At 51.0% G+C, this 12,566-nt stretch overlaps 5 protein-coding genes across 5 annotated transcripts; 4 read left to right on the plus strand and 1 right to left on the minus strand.

The window, feature by feature from the left end:
• Window positions 1–630: 630 nt before the first annotated feature.
• On the minus strand, window positions 631–3,004 carry BO85DRAFT_426729 (mismatch repair ATPase MLH1; the record flags this gene model as incomplete). Its single annotated transcript, XM_025658130.1, has 4 exons — window positions 631–2,301; window positions 2,356–2,622; window positions 2,678–2,857; window positions 2,909–3,004. The coding sequence occupies 4 exons, from the start codon at window positions 3,002–3,004 to the stop codon at window positions 631–633; spliced, it is 2,214 nt and encodes a 737-aa protein (XP_025513031.1).
• A 344-nt stretch (window positions 3,005–3,348) lies between these two features.
• BO85DRAFT_426732 (uncharacterized protein) lies at window positions 3,349–5,773 on the plus strand. Its single transcript, XM_025658131.1, has 3 exons — window positions 3,349–4,142; window positions 4,207–4,458; window positions 4,516–5,773. Exons 1-3 carry the CDS (start codon window positions 3,470–3,472, stop codon window positions 5,670–5,672), a joined length of 2,082 nt encoding a protein of 693 aa, XP_025513032.1. The 5' UTR covers window positions 3,349–3,469; the 3' UTR covers window positions 5,673–5,773.
• A 137-nt stretch (window positions 5,774–5,910) lies between these two features.
• On the plus strand, window positions 5,911–9,315 carry BO85DRAFT_452012 (proteasome regulatory particle base subunit RPN1). The gene is made up of 5 exons (XM_025660725.1): window positions 5,911–6,231; window positions 6,339–6,403; window positions 6,470–6,634; window positions 6,691–9,000; window positions 9,054–9,315. Exons 1-5 carry the CDS (start codon window positions 6,084–6,086, stop codon window positions 9,084–9,086), a joined length of 2,721 nt encoding a protein of 906 aa, XP_025513033.1. The 5' UTR covers window positions 5,911–6,083; the 3' UTR covers window positions 9,087–9,315.
• A 409-nt stretch (window positions 9,316–9,724) lies between these two features.
• BO85DRAFT_403117 (protein kinase RIO2) lies at window positions 9,725–11,202 on the plus strand. The gene is made up of 3 exons (XM_025657210.1): window positions 9,725–9,862; window positions 9,928–10,072; window positions 10,144–11,202. Exons 1-3 carry the CDS (start codon window positions 9,800–9,802, stop codon window positions 11,142–11,144), a joined length of 1,209 nt encoding a protein of 402 aa, XP_025513034.1. The 5' UTR covers window positions 9,725–9,799; the 3' UTR covers window positions 11,145–11,202.
• Window positions 11,203–11,390: 188 nt separating this feature from the next.
• On the plus strand, window positions 11,391–12,501 carry BO85DRAFT_452014 (mitochondrial 54S ribosomal protein uL23m). The gene is made up of 3 exons (XM_025660726.1): window positions 11,391–11,558; window positions 11,653–11,943; window positions 12,060–12,501. The coding sequence occupies exons 1-3, from the start codon at window positions 11,470–11,472 to the stop codon at window positions 12,268–12,270; spliced, it is 591 nt and encodes a 196-aa protein (XP_025513035.1). The 5' UTR covers window positions 11,391–11,469; the 3' UTR covers window positions 12,271–12,501.
• The last annotated feature ends 65 nt before the right edge of the window (window positions 12,502–12,566 follow it).

A 12,566-nucleotide genomic window follows, 5' to 3' on the forward strand; every position in this document is an offset into this window, starting at 1 on the left:
TCCTGCAACAAAAGACAACAGATATGATGATGACCGATATGTTTGACATGAGGGCACGAACAACAGCTAAATGATCTACTTTCTTTCTTCGCAGTTCTTGATTTTGGGCGTTCGAGGGACTTAATCTAATGGCACTGAGATGTTTGATTACGCATCCAAATATATGTTATGTGTTGTGTGTATGTGTGGGATTTCTCCAAGGACGGCGTTATTGTGGCTTGGCCTAGGAATCGGCATGATGTCTATCGTTAAAGGGTCCACCTGCTTACTGCCATTGATGTTGGGTTTGATCCTGGTATATTTATGCAGCTCAGACGCGCCGTCGTCTATGTTCAATGCCATTTCGAAGTCTAATTCCTGAACACATACTTAGCTCTACTTTCACAGTACACTGTATGGCTATGAATAGTAACTCGTATCGCTGCCCTGGTAAGGTTCGTATCTGTACCACTGAACGAAGTTACTAAGTTTCAGAACTATACAGTAATAACCATGTTGTTCCGGATACAACCCTTTACCACATCCTTCAACATAAGAGCCAGATGTAGTAGTTTCGTTATTATCACACATGCATGAATACACGCACTCACAACCATGAAATAGATACCAGAACACAAATATCCAGCTAAATCAACACCGCTCAAAAACCCTATACAACCCCTTCAAATCCGCCACCTCGACCACCCCCTTCAGCAGCCGCGTCGTAGCAACCATCCGCGCCCTCAAAGCCGGGAATACCACATGTTCCAGCATCCGCGCCATCTGCGCCCGTCTCTGCGTGATGAACTCATCTTCCGTCTCCACTTCCCCTTCTGCTCCTGCATCATTACTCTTCTGCACATTCGGAGGCGGGGGCAACTGCTCAGGAGTATAGAAAGCCGCAAGCTCTCGCAGGAACGTGCGGAAGCATTCCTCCTCGCTTGTCCAGTCAACGTAGGGACCTAGTCTGAGGAGAAATCGGGGCAGTTTGCCTAGGCTGGGGAGGTAGCCTTTCAGGAGTAAGGGGATGGAAAGGAGGTCCCCGTCTGGTGAGATTTCGAGGGAGAAGTACTCGTTTAGCATTTCGCGGCGGTCGATGAGGGTTTCGGCGACGAGGTCCGGGGCGTTGGTGAAGATTTCGTTGGCTTCTTCTTCTGCTGCTGTTGATTCTTGGGACGATTGGGTGCGTTCGGTGTCTGCGGCGATGCGGAGGAGGTCGATGAGTTTGGGTGGTGGGGAGAGCTTGATGACGCCGAAGTTGGCGAAGTCTGTAAGGCCGATTTGGTAGAAAAATTCGGTGCAGAACATGCCGTAGTCGATTAGGTAGAGTTTGACGCCGGATTGGATGGCTGCGATTCGGCGGCGTTCGTCGACGAGCCCGACGTAGGTGTGGGAGGCGATGGTCTCGGTTAGGGTGTTGTGCATGGCGTTGCGGACGGAGGCGCGGAGGTTCTTCACGGATGTGAAGCTGATGCGGTGGGGTTCGCGGGAGGTGGTTTCGTATTGGAGGCCTTCGTCGAGGATGGTGGTGGTGGTGGTGTCTGCTTGGGAGGCTCTGGGCGTGTGAGGTGTGGCTGGGGTGAGCATAGAGGTGATTTTGCGGACTTTGGAGTCGGTGCGAACGAGATTGTGCTCGTATGGCTTTTTGGTCGTGGATGGGGTTTTGGGTACAATGTCTGTGCTGCCTTCGGCGTCGCGGTTTGCGGGCTCCATTGTTGTTACACCTGGGAGGAGGGTTTGGGTTAAGAAGGTCCGGCTTGAGTCGACTTGGGCCAGTTTGGAGCGGATCTCGTTGCAGATGCATTCGATGATTTCGTCTTCGTTGAGGAAATTCACTTCGCGCTTGGTTGGATGTACGTTGACGTCGACACGCTGTGGTTCAATTTCGAGGTCGATGTAGGCAAATGGGTGTCCTCCTTTGGGGAGGAAGCTGGAGTATGTTTGTTCGACTGCTCGCTTGATGGCTGTGGATTCGACCGAGCGGTGATTGATGAAAAGGAGTATGGTAGTTCTCTTGACATGGTAGTTCGCGTTCGTGGCAAAGCCAGATGAGCGAAAGCCCAACTTGTCATCTTCGACATTGAATTCGACAAGTTCGTTGGCAACTGCGCTGCCGTGGATTTGACGAATTCGATCTATTGTATTCGCTGCTGCTGGAGTGGAGACGCTGACGCCTGAATCACCATGCTTGCGGCAGGAGAAGGCCACACCTGAGCAATGGACGGAGTATCGGCCGACTACATCGAGGATTTTGGCATATTCTTCACTTGCTGATCGGAAAGCCCGACGTCTTGTCGGGACATTGTAGAACAGGTCCTCTACCTGGGATTCAGATGAGCTGTTGTACATTTAAAGATGAAGTAGTATCTCACTCACAGTTATTTGCGTGCCGCCGCGTCCTGCGGTGGCTTTGGGCGCAGCACTTTGTCCAGGTTTAGGGGGCACAAGCTTCCCATCGCTGTAGTGTGCTCTCCATGCGCAGCTGGATCCGGCAGTTTTTGTGGTCACGGTGAGATGGGCAATATGGCTGATACTTGCCAAAGCCTCGCCTCGGAAACCGTACGTGCCTATGGATGAAAGGTCCTCAAACTGCTTAAGCTTGGAGGTTGTGAATCTTTCACACAGGATAGGAAGGTCGTCTCTCTGTCTCTCACAATCAGCCACTTTATCGCTAAAGAATCATGCTTGCTCCACTTACGTCGATGCCATGACCATTGTCAGTAATCTGAAGGAGCTTCAATCCACCGTCTTTCACCAGAATCTCGATCGAGGTCGATCCAGCATCAACAGCGTTCTCGATTAGCTCTTTCAGCGCATGCATAGGGGCCACGATAATCTCCCCAGCTGCAATTTTGTTTACAACATCGGGGTCTAAGGCCTACGTAACGTTAATATCTAAGCGAAGATACGACTGGAAATGAGAACTGACTCTGATCCTTTTTGGTCTCTGTGGCTCCTCATTGTCCTCGGCAGATCTTTTCGTGCCTCGGGACTCTGTATGGTCCAGGTCCATCTGGGGGTCCATGGTTTGAGAGGAATGGAACAACTGAATCAGCACAAAATGTTGCTTTCCTGGTATTGTGCGCGACTATATGAACTAATCTGAGCCGCGGTGTTGGTATGAAGCAATGTTCCAACCACTGAGAAAGCACAGGATACTGATGGTGACAAAGAAGCTGTCAGCCCTGAAGAAATCAGCTATAGCTCGACGCCAGTCAGATGTATTGACCTGGCAGGCTTCTAGAAGCAGTGGATGTTGACTGGAGGCGGTGGAGAAAGACCGACCGAATGAATGGCTGAATAAATCGGGGATAAGCTGCGGAGAGTCCATGGCTGATTAGTCGCCGCGGTCATCCCGCAACCGTCGAACCTCCACCGCGTGGCCCCTTTCAAGATTCCATACCATCCATTCATTGCTCTTCCGCCCTCTCTTCAATGCTTACATCTGTCGCGCCAGCTCCAACGGAGCAGCTATTCTTATGTTTGAATAATGTGGCCCTCCAAACGGCCATTTTTGGCAGATGAGGAGCTTGGGAAGAAGGACGATGACCATCGGTCTCGGACAGCCCATAGCCAACCATGGCGCTCAAAGCAATGGAAACCACCACGGCCGCGACGATTCATGTTAGGCATTGTGGCACTGTATTTACTTTATCTGTTCTTCAAAAACATGCCAACTGATCTTGCTCCTGCTCCGGAGCGGTTCAACCCTGCATTGGCTCAAGCGCGACAGGCCGCACTTCGATTCCAGCAAGAGCACCTGCAACAACAATCGCAGCAGCAGGAGCAGCAGGAGCAGCAGGAGCTTCAACCTCCACTATCGGGCGCTCCTCCGCAAGGCCCTCCCGAGAGAAATGAAGCCGACGCAAAGCCCAGTGATGAACTCTATTACAATGGAAAGATCAACTTCTACTATTTGGCTAAGTCACTACATCGGTTTCAGGGACAAGTCTCCCGCTATCAGAAGCCAACTAGTCACTCCATTGTCTTTGCTGCTGCAAGCTTGGAAAGCGTGTCGGATCTCCTTCCTCTTGCCTGTCAGATGGCAGGGAGGAAGCTTAACGAGGTACACATGGTGCTGCTGGGAAGAGACGACGTGTCAGTCGAAGGCATTCAGCGTGTCAATGGTATAGATAATGCGAATTGTCCAGTCAACTGGCATGGTACGTTTTGCTCCTATCAACCCACCATAGTCTTCCTCAAAATACTCATTTATTTGCACTGCAGATGCTAGGCCAGACTATGCACAATGGTCAACAGATGCCCGTATGGAGAGAGCGGTGGCGGCGGGTCTCACTTATGTCCGCTCCTACCTCCTTCCGCAAGTAATCCTGACACAAGGCGAGCAGATGGAAGAACTTTTCTTCTGGCGCGGCGTGCAAGGTTGGGCAGATGAATCAGGTGTTCCCCATGTCTCTCTCCCTAGCGCAGCAAGGGATCTCATGTGGATGTCAACCCTGGACAGTGGCGCCCTTCAAGGTAACCTTCGAGATTTGTCGGTCAATGTCTAACTCCGTGCTAATTCTTTTTACACAGCCTGGAATAGCGTTCAAGTTGAATTTCTTGTTCATGCTCCTTCTGAGTCGTCTGGTTCCCTGATCAGGTTGCTCCGGACGTTGCAAAATGCGGACTATCTTGGCGGGACACCTAGCTTGACGATTGAATTGCCCCCTCAAGTAGACCCAGAGCTACTTCGCTACATTAAGTCGATAAAATGGCCTCCTCATTCTTCTGGAAAGGTCACTCTCCGCCGTCGAATCCAGCCACATGACATGAACTCCGCCGAAGCCTCCTTGAAGTCTGTTGAGGCCTTCTATCCTAGGGACCCGGCTGTGTCCCACGTGCTTGTGCTTTCTCCACAGACGGAGCTAGCCCCATCATTTTATCATTATTTGATGTATACCATGCTAAAATACAAGCATTCCCGCACCAAACAGCTGTCTAGCAAGCTTATTGGCATCTCGCTTGAGCTTCCGTCTTCTCTTTTGACTGACGGCAAACCATTCGAACCACCAGAAGCTGACAGCAACCAGGTCTCCAGTCCGGGCGATGGGGAGTTATTGCCTTTATTTCTTTGGCAGGCCCCCAACAGTAATGCAGCTCTATATTTCGGCGATAAGTGGGCCGAATTTCACGAGTTCTTATCAAACCGGTTCATGGTTCAGGAAAGTATGGGCCAGCAATCACCCCAGGAGAAGCTCATATCGAAGAAATACCCAGCCGTGATGGAGTACCTCCTTGAGTTTATCCGAGGCAGAGGCTATTACCTGCTTTACCCGACATTTCCTGCCAAGGGGAGTTTTACCCTTGCTACGGTGCACAACGAACTATATCATGTTCCCGAAGAGTTTGTTGAGGATGATTCACCTCAGCTCACCGAACCGTCACCAGAAGCGATAACAGACCCCTCCAAGCCGCTTACACCAGGTCCTGCGGAAGGGCTCGGAGTTGTTGAAAAGCCACTTAGTCGAGCCTCAACAGTAATGCCGCTTCTTGAACGATTTTCCTTCAAGCTGCCTAGCATTGATCACTTGCCATTGTTGTCCTACAGCGGTGAGAAGCTCTCTGGCTATGCTTATAGCCGGGACCTCAATGAGTACAGGGAATGGTTCCGCACTCGCCATGGGGGATGTGCCGATGGAAGCCTCAGCAGCCAAACGGGTTCAGGGGGCTTATTTTGTCTGGGCAGATGATATTCGCTGTATGTAATGATGCATGGTCTGGGGCTATAAAAAGCTGCTGCGGCTCATACCCCGTGTAATTCGTTCAACAATCAAGTGAGATTTTTGTCAGTACATTGGTAGAACATTCCAATCGATGCCTTAAGGCTGAAATTGTAGTAGTTAGTTAATCTCTTGGCGGGCGCTGTCTTACATAAGCGGTGGGAGCTCCACAGGAGCGCAACGCCCGAGCGGCGACGAAGAGCGAGCTCTCTCTGTTTCCCATCAACAAGCTTATAACCCAATCCCAACTTCATCGCCTAGAGTGAGGAGGCTTATCGCATCAAAGCTCCCACTCTCACCCTCATCACTCGCGTTTTCTAAATTTCCCGTCTATCCGCGTTCCCGAACACACCCCGACTACTCGCCATATAACCGTCAGAGATGGCGCAAGACGGCGAGCGGTCAGCTCCCGCCGACAAGGGCAAGGGCAAGGTTGACGATATCAAGGAGTTGTCTGGAGGAAAGAAGACAGCGGCTGATGAGAAGCCACAAGCTGATGGCAAGCAGAAGGAGGACGAGTCGAAGGAGGGTAGGTGGATATGTCGAGATCGAGCCAGGCCGCGGACCTCCCGACGCCGCACCTGACATCACTAACGCCGTGCTCTGATTGAGGTGCTAACACGATGGATATTACAGAAGAACTCAGTGAAGAGGATCAGCAGCTGAAGAATGAGCTGGAAATGCTCGTGGAGAGGTTAAAGGTACGGGGATGAAGCTGTTCTGTTGGGGTCCCGAGCGATGACGTTAACTCTCAACCTGCCATCTAGGAGCCCGATACCTCGTTGTACGCCCCTGCCTTGGACGCGATTAAGAACTTCATCAAGACCTCGACATCTTCTATGACTGCTGTTCCCAAGCCCTTGAAATTTCTAAGACCGCATTACGATGAGCTCACGGAGCTCTATGAGAAGTGGGCGGCCGGCCCGGTTAAGGTTCGTTGCCCGTCATGCAGACCATCCTATCAACCTAACCAAGTATGTATCTCTAGGACTCGCTCGCCGATATGCTCTCGGTTCTTGGCATGACCTACGGAGATGAGGAGAAGCTCGAAACCCTGAAGTACCGCCTTCTCACCAAGTCCGAAGACCTCGGTTCCTGGGGCCACGAATACATCAGACACCTGGCGCTGGAGATTGGGCAAGAGTACCAAAACCGGCTTAACGCTGAGAAGGATGTACAGGACTTGATCGATCTGTCGCTGTCTCTTGTTCCCTACTTCCTGAGCCACAACGCCGAAGCCGATGCTGTCGACCTTCTCAGTGAGCTCGAGATCATCGAGGAGATCCCGCGCTTTCTGGACGAAAACACATACGGAAGGGTCTGCTTGTACATGGTCAGCATGGTCAACCTTCTCACATACCCCGAAGACCAGCAATTCCTTCGTACCGCCCATGAGATCTATGTCCGCTACAAGGAGCTCACCAAGGCCGTTGTTCTTGCTATCCGTCTGAACGACATTGACCTCATTAAGAGCGATATTAATGCCACTGAGGATAGGTCGCTCAAGAAGCAGATGGCGTTCCTTGTTTCCCGGCAACAAATATGGCTTGACCTTCCTGAGGAAGAGGAAGACCAGTCCTTCATGGACAGCTTGAACAACACCTCCATTCCAAAGCACTTCAAGTCTCTTGGAAAAGAGCTCAACATCCTTGATCCCCAGATGCCGGAAGACATTTACAAGACCCACCTCGAAAGCAGCCGCGGTGCTGGCCTTACAAATGTTGACTCGGCCAGGCACAACCTCGCCAGTGCCTTTGTCAACGCCTTCGCCAACGCTGGATATGGCAACGATAAGATGATGCTTGTGGAGGGTGACAAGGGCCCCTGGGTCTGGAAGACCAAGGATGACGGCATGCTGTCGACGACTGCTTCGATGGGCATGCTTCTGCACAGGGATGTCGAGATTGGTCTGGACAAGATCGACAGGTATACCTACGCCTCGGAGGATCAGATCAAGGCGGGTGCATTGCTTTCTATCGGTATCCTCAACTCGGGTGTGCGGATAGACTCCGACCCTGCTTTGGCTCTCCTCAGCGACCCCGACAATCTCGAGGCCAAGAGTGTGCCCATGAGAGTTGCTTCTATCATGGGTCTCGGTCTGGCTTATGCCGGATCGAACAAGGAGGAGTTGCTTGAGGTTCTACTCCCCATTGTCGAGGATGGGTCCTTGGACATGCAGCTGTCTGCCATGGCAGCTGTATCCCTGGGTCTTATCTTTGTGGGATCTTCTAATCACCAGGTCAGTGAGGCCATTGCCACCACATTGATGGACGAGGAGCGGCAGAAGCAGCTCAAGGATAAGTGGACTCGCTTCATGGCCCTGGGTCTGGCGCTCCTTTACTTCGGTCGTCAGGAAGAGGTCGACGTCATCCTTGACATCCTGAAGGCAGTCGATCACCCTATGGCTAAACCGACCTCGGTCCTTGCTTCCGTCTGCGCCTGGGCGGGTACTGGCACCGTCCTGAAACTGCAGGAGCTCCTCCACATCTGCAATGATATTATCGACGAGACTGAGGAGAACAAGGGTGATGAGCTTGTTCAATCGTATGCTGTTCTGGGTCTGTCGCTCATTGCTATGGGTGAGGAGGTCGGGCAGGATATGATCTTGCGGCAGTTCGGCCACCTGATGCATTACGGTGCCAGCAACATCCGCAAGGCTGTTCCCCTTGCCATGGGCTTGATCACACCCAGCAACCCTCAGATGAAGGTTTACGACACTCTGTCCCGGTACAGTCACGACACCGACAACGATGTCGCTATCAACGCCATTTTCGCCATGGGTCTTTGCGGCGCTGGTACCAAGAACGCCCGTCTGGCGCAGCTGCTTAGGCAGTTGGCCAGTTACTACCACCGCGACCAGAACACTTTGTTCATGGTCCGCATTGCCCAGGGTCTTTTGCACATGGGCAAGGGTACAATGACCCTGAACCCCTTCCACACAGATCGCCAGGTCCTCTCGCGCGTATCAGCCGCAGGTCTGCTCACCGTCCTGGTGTCTATGATCGATGCCAAGCAATTCGTCCTCGCCGAACACCACTACCTCCTCTACTTCCTCATCACCGCCATGTACCCACGCTTCCTTGTCACCCTCGACGAAGACCTGCAGCCTCTCACCGTCAATGTCCGGGTCGGTCAGGCCGTGGACGTTGTTGGCCAGGCGGGTCGCCCTAAGACCATCACTGGTTGGCAAACACAGAGCACGCCGGTGCTGCTGGCCTACGGCGAACGTGCAGAGCTCGAAGACGAGCAGTACATTCCTCTCAGCAGCACCCTAGAGGGTCTGGTCATCTTGCGCAAGGTAAATAATCCATGATAGTAATATGATAAACCATGATGCTAATGATCTGACAGAACCCCAACTGGGAAAGCTCCGACTCGGTTTAATGGTCCTTCGACGTGACACGACTTTGTGGGTGAGCTGGGCAAGGGGCTTGCTGCTCAGGTACTGTGTTTTCATGTAATCAGCACGAATTGGAATATAGCAGGCACCGATTGTCATTATATTCAATCTATCAATTAGACTGGTGGATGTGGCACGGGTGATTAATGCTAGTATGACTTCTAGGCTTATATATGTCCGAGAAACCTCAATTGAGACAAATTCTTTCGCCAATAGACTTTAATTAGTAGTAATAATACTAGTAGTACTGCTATGAAGTGATTCTTCGAGCTACTAGTACTATTTTCTAAATCTGAAGCCGTTCCTCGACACTCGTCCGTAGTAGATGTATATATCTCGCAGTCTAACTAGTAAATTCCTGGGTTCGAAAGGGGATGAGCAACTTCAGTTAAATTCATAGATGGGCATCAAACAAGTCAAGTAGACATACCTTTACGGTTTACAACTAAACCAGTAATTCGTTATATTCTCTTTTGGATATTTTCGTTGAGCAACCAACTACTCAGAACTGTATATTCTGCAAAACCTTGGAGACATCCGAAATAGGAAACTAGGGCATAGGGCAGCGGCATCCTGACTTTTCCGCGCATCAATGTAGTGGTCGACGCCTTCATCGACAGCGCAGACTCACTTTTCACGCTATACGCAGTCGGTAGCTTAACTTGTGAGCCGATTTAGACATCGAACACACTGCATCATGAAGCTCGATCCGAAAGCGATCCGCTACCTCACCTCTGAGGACTTCCGCGTTCTCTCCGCGGTATGCCCCTCCCCCGCCCTCTGGTCGCAGCCTATTGTCTGACAGCTAACAGAACTGTGTCGCAGGTTGAACAAGGAAGCAGAAACCATGAAGTCGTGCCCACGCCTCTGATCGCGCAGATTGCTGGCCTCCGCGGTGGCAGCGGAGTGCACCGGTCTATCTCCAATCTCGCCAAGACTAACCTGATCGCTAAGGTTAAGAATGCGAAATGTACGGTTGTCGCCTTTGTTGCTGTACGGAACTGAGCATAGGCGAAGATTTTACTGACAAGTGCTTGGTAGATGATGGATACCGTCTCACCTACGGAGGTCTCGATTACCTCGCCCTCAACGCCCACCAGAAGCAAAAGTGCATTTACTCCGTCGGTAACCAGATTGGCGTTGGCAAGGAGTCCGATATTATCGTCGTCGCCGGTCACGATGGAACACAGCGCATCTTGAAGATTCACCGGCTCGGTCGTATTTCTTTCCGTACCGTCAAGACAAACCGTGACTACCTCCGACACCGTAACACTGGCTCGTGGATGTACATGTCGCGCCTAGCGGCGATGAAGGAATATGCCTTCATGAAGGCCCTACGAGAGAATGGCTTCTCCGTCCCCGAACCCATTGCCCAGAACCGCCACACCATCGTCATGAGCTTGATCGATGCGTTTCCGCTACGACAGATCTCCAAGGTCGCCCATCCCGCATCACTGTATTCGGAGCTGATGGATATGATCGTGCAGCTGGCGCGGTTTGGTCTGATTCACGGTGACTTCAACGAGTTCAACATCCTTATCAAGGAAATAGAGGATCCGGATGCTAAGGGGAAGGGCCGTGAGGATGACGAGGATGATGAGAATATCCGGTTGGTGCCAGTCATGATCGATTTCCCTCAGATGGTGTCGATCGACCACCCTAATGCGGAGATGTACTTTGACCGTGATGTCAACTGCATCAAGCGCTACTTCCAGCGCAAGTTCCACTTCACTAGTGATGCTCCCGGCCCTTTCTTCAAGGATGCGAGGAAACAACTCATCCAGAACCCCGGGAAGCGGTTAGATGTGGAAGTTGAGGCGTCAGGATTCTCGAGGAAGATGGCACGCGAGCTGGAGAACTACATGAAGGAGGTTGGCGCCAATGGCGACAACGATGAAGACAAGGAGAGTGAGGAGGAGGAAGAAGAAGAAGAGGAAGAGGAGGAAGGCTCCGGCTCTGAAGGGGAGGAGAACGAACAATCACAGGAGGTGGACGAGAGTGCCCGGCGACTTGGGAACTTGCAGGTATCGGAAGGGCAGTAAACAGGACACTAGTAAATGATAGTAATGACCATGACGAATATAAAATTATTTCTCATTCAATTTTATTTCAAAATGAACAAAATCACAATATCCTCGTACTTATAATATTCTCCAGGACCTTTTGCAAGAACTATTCCTACCCCGAAAACTACACCCAAATCACACTACGGTACCCGACGCGGCCAACCACGCAATTTCACGTTTGCTCCCGACGAACTTTCCGCCGGGGCATATCAAATCAAATCAATCTTCCCTCACGAATACCGTCATCACCACCATCACCATCACCTCAATCGGACCCATTCAATCCACACACCCCCCAAAAATGGTCCGACGATTCTCCAAGTTTCCCAAAAAGCCCGCCGACTGGGTCGGTCCCGCGGCGCCTCTGTCCGAACGGAAGCAGATCTTCCTGTACGTTGCTCCATCCTATATACAACCACTTCATAAAGAACAATGGGGGTAAAAAGAGAGAATACGCTAACAATTTGATTCTCAATGAAATTAGTCCCGACTTCACAATCGCCCTAATCCGCACGCCGTTCCTCCCTCCCCGCTACGCCACCTTCTACGTGCCGCTCAACTTCAACAAACTGGATATGCGCGATTACCTGCAGCGACTGTACGGCGTGGGAGTCGTCAGCGTGCGATCATTCGTCGAGCAACAGAAACTGACGAGGTTGAAGTCCCTGGGTCGTTATGGATATGGCAAGATTCGTCGTCCGCAGTCGAAGAAGAAGATGACGGTGGAGATGAAGGAGGCGTTTGTTTGGCCCGAGGCACCGAAGGATATGGCTCCGTATGTTCCCCCCCTTTTTTTTTTCTCTGTGCTTGTGATTTTTTGGTGATGTTGGTGAGGAGCTGGCGGGCTTTTTGGAAACAATTACTGACTATATGGGTGTTTTTTTTTTGCAGATGGGAGAAAGACCAGTTCTTCAAGGCTCAGAAATACCAGGAGGAGATCCAGGATAAGCAGAAGCCGGATGCGGGAATGAAGGCGGATGAGAAGGAGAGGGAGGTTTATAAGGAGGATGCGAAGAAGTTGTTGGAGGGTGCTAAGCCGTGGAGGCCGACTTGGAAGGCTTTGGGGTTGGGGCATTATGAGAGGCCGTTGGTTAAGTCGTGATCTTTTTTATTGATTCATTGATATGTTGATTTAGAAATTTGTTGCTTGTTTGGTATATCAGGGTTCAAGTTAGACAGTTTGTGATTGATGGCTGTCGTCGTGTATTATATTTATATCACTACCTACATGTGTGTGTGTTCAATACTATCCTTTGTGTTTGGGATGAGCTGGGTGATTGAAATAGTATTTGGTTGTAACTGACAGATAACTATGTGTGAAATTGAGGATATGTTGACGCTGGTAAAGGAAAGTGGTCGCTGCGCTTAGAAGGACAATAAGAGAGAACAAACAATAAA

This window comes from Aspergillus piperis, assembly GCF_003184755.1.
Source record: "Aspergillus piperis CBS 112811 unplaced genomic scaffold BO85scaffold_17, whole genome shotgun sequence".
Classification (NCBI taxonomy): domain Eukaryota; kingdom Fungi; phylum Ascomycota; class Eurotiomycetes; order Eurotiales; family Aspergillaceae; genus Aspergillus; species Aspergillus piperis.